At 34.2% G+C, this 2,500-nt stretch overlaps 1 protein-coding gene across 6 annotated transcripts in view; it reads left to right on the top strand.

Annotated features, from left to right (window-relative positions):
* nolo (ADAMTS-like no long nerve cord) overlaps positions 1–2,500 on the top strand; it is a 188,606-nt gene that overhangs the window by 131,660 nt on the left and 54,446 nt on the right. For 5 of the 6 annotated variants that reach the window (XM_035888047.2, XM_085664516.1, XM_035888049.2 and 2 more), the window contains one exon: positions 924–1,000. In XM_035888047.2, the coding sequence (XP_035743940.2) occupies positions 924–1,000 (77 nt within the window). The remainder of the gene's footprint in view (positions 1–923; positions 1,001–2,500) is intronic. The other variant, XM_035888048.2, reaches the window with a different exon arrangement.

Here is a 2,500-nt window from a genome sequence, read left to right as displayed (position 1 = left end):
GTTATTCTTAAAATCGATGCACCAATCATTTTCTATGACTATCGTTGGCCGCGTTCGTCTCGGGAATTATTCATCGAGCAGCATCAGAATGCGGTGAGCTGCGGAATCACGTTAAAAGCTTTCTGACTCTCTTCTTTCTTTCTTTCTTTCTCTCTTTCTCTGTCTCTCTTTCTCTCTCTCTCTCTCTCTCTCTCTCTCTCTATCTCTCTCTCTCTCTCTGTCAGTCTCACTCTCCCTTTCTCTATCTTCCTCTTTCTCTCTCTCTCCCTCTCTCATCTATCTTCTCGGTTGTAATCCCGCATTCTCGCGCTGAAAAGCACGCGCGGACAAAAAAATGTGAGAGAGAGAGAGAGAGAGAGAGAGAGAGAGGGAGAAAGAGAGAGAGAGAGAGAGTAAGAGAGAAATAGATAGAGAAATGGTAGAGGGAGGGATGAGTGGATGGAAAGCAACGAAGGAATAGGACCGAAGAGCAGGAAGAAGCACCACGGAAATAAATTTTACGGGTTGGAGTTCATGGAAAGTGCCGGTGGCTGTTAGCTGCCCGTAACGCACTCTCTTTCTTTTTCTTTCATTCGCGATCGCTCTATCTCCGTTCTTTTCTTTCACATGCGGAAATAGAAAGCGAATAAAAAGAATTAATAGTTAACCGATTTAACAGTAATTTAACGTACCTACATAAATACAAATATATATATATATATATACATATATGCGTGTGTATATCTATAAATTATTTAAGAGATTTAAAAAAAAAAAAATATATATATATATATATAGAGAGAGAGAGAGAGAGAGAGGAAGAGAGAGAAATAAGAATCAAATCGATATGAAATCGCAAATCATCAAGATATCGCATTTTATTTGCCAGAAAATTTATAAAATATTAAAAGAGTCTTATCGAAGTACGAGAATAAGTGTCATAGATTTTCTTGCTTTCTCTGTTACAGACAATTACATGGGGAGAATGGTCGCCATGGTCGAAATGGACGCAGTGTTCCAAGTAAGTCGAAAACGATCGATAATAATTTCCTATTTTTATATAATCTCGAACTGTGGAAGTTTTAATCGAGTATGCGAGTTTGATAAAGTAAAGAGTATAAGAAAAGAAGGGAAAAAAAAATTAGAGGAAAAATTTATAAGATTTATGTAAAAATAAATTTCCTGACGAAACTTAGCTACTTATATATATATATATATATATATATATATATATATGCATATATAAATTTATAAATACATAGATACGTATGTACGTACGTACGTATATGATTCAAAAATTGATAAGGAAAAATTCTCGCATGCTTACCGCTTCTTCTGATTACATCCGGTACTTTACCAAGGTGTAAAGATTATCATCTGACATATCGGAACTTTCGTGACCCGAACATTTCGAAACTACTACATCTGCGCTTCGTCATTTTCCAATAATTAATTCCAAAATAATACTCGCGCGACATATGGCGAATGACGAACGCTCTCTCCCTCTCTCTGTCCCTCTCTCTCTTTTTTTCTCTCTCTCTCTCCTTGTTTCTCTTGATGTATACACTTTGTGTGTATATTTCGTGTGTTCCAATTGTGTTTCGTTTTTTATAAAAAAACACGTGGAAAATTAAAAGTCAAAATTGATCGAGTCGAAATTTTAGTGTGCTACGTTCGCCTATGCATTTTCGCGTTCATACAGAAATAACAATCAATGTAGCAGATCTGTCGAAATGTCGTTGATAACGCGAGCTAAACGAAAATACTCAGTGTCGTGTGTGCGCGCGTGTATCTACATACACACATATATGTATATATATATATATATATATATATATATATGTGTATATGTGAGTGGATACCAGTTGAAAATTCTACTCTATTTATTTTCTATTTTTTTCCTTTTTTTATTATACCTTTTTTTATTCAAAAAGTCACTCTATATAAAAAAGATTGTTATCGAAATCGAATTGAATCTACTCGGATCGATCGTTCGATCGTTCGATCGTTCGATCGTTCGATCGTCCGTCCGATCGACCGGCCTGAAAATAATCTTCCGTTGTTCAAAGTTAAAATTCGAACATCCTGTTCGTGTGTTCACGTTTCACAGAATTATATACAGTACAGCAGATAGTAACAGTGTGTAGACATACGCAATCTCGATATAGGGTAAAGCAATATATATATATATATATATATATATATATAGTCTTGTAAAATATCCACTTCAAAATAAATTTCCACAGTTTATCTTAACTTAGGGTCGACGTTTGGACTAAAGAGAAGGAGAGAAAGAGAGAGAGAGAGAGAGAGAATAAAAGCTTGAACAAATACTTCGATAAAATCAAATAATACAAATATTTCGACATAAAACGATAACGAACGGAGTAGTCGAATTTATTCAATTTTACATTTTATTCAGCGATTCTCATTTATCTCAGAGATATTAAAGAAAGAAAAAAAGAAAAAAAAAGGAAAAAGTTTTTATATTTCCAATTATTTTCACGAATCACTGTAATAT

The sequence above is a fragment of the Vespa mandarinia genome, chromosome 2, assembly GCF_050613455.1.
Source record: "Vespa mandarinia isolate Hongniang chromosome 2, ASM5061345v1, whole genome shotgun sequence".
NCBI classification, from domain to species: Eukaryota; Metazoa; Arthropoda; class Insecta; order Hymenoptera; family Vespidae; genus Vespa; species Vespa mandarinia.
Note: the sequence above shows the minus strand (reverse complement) of the source record. Positions and strands in the feature narration are given on the sequence as shown.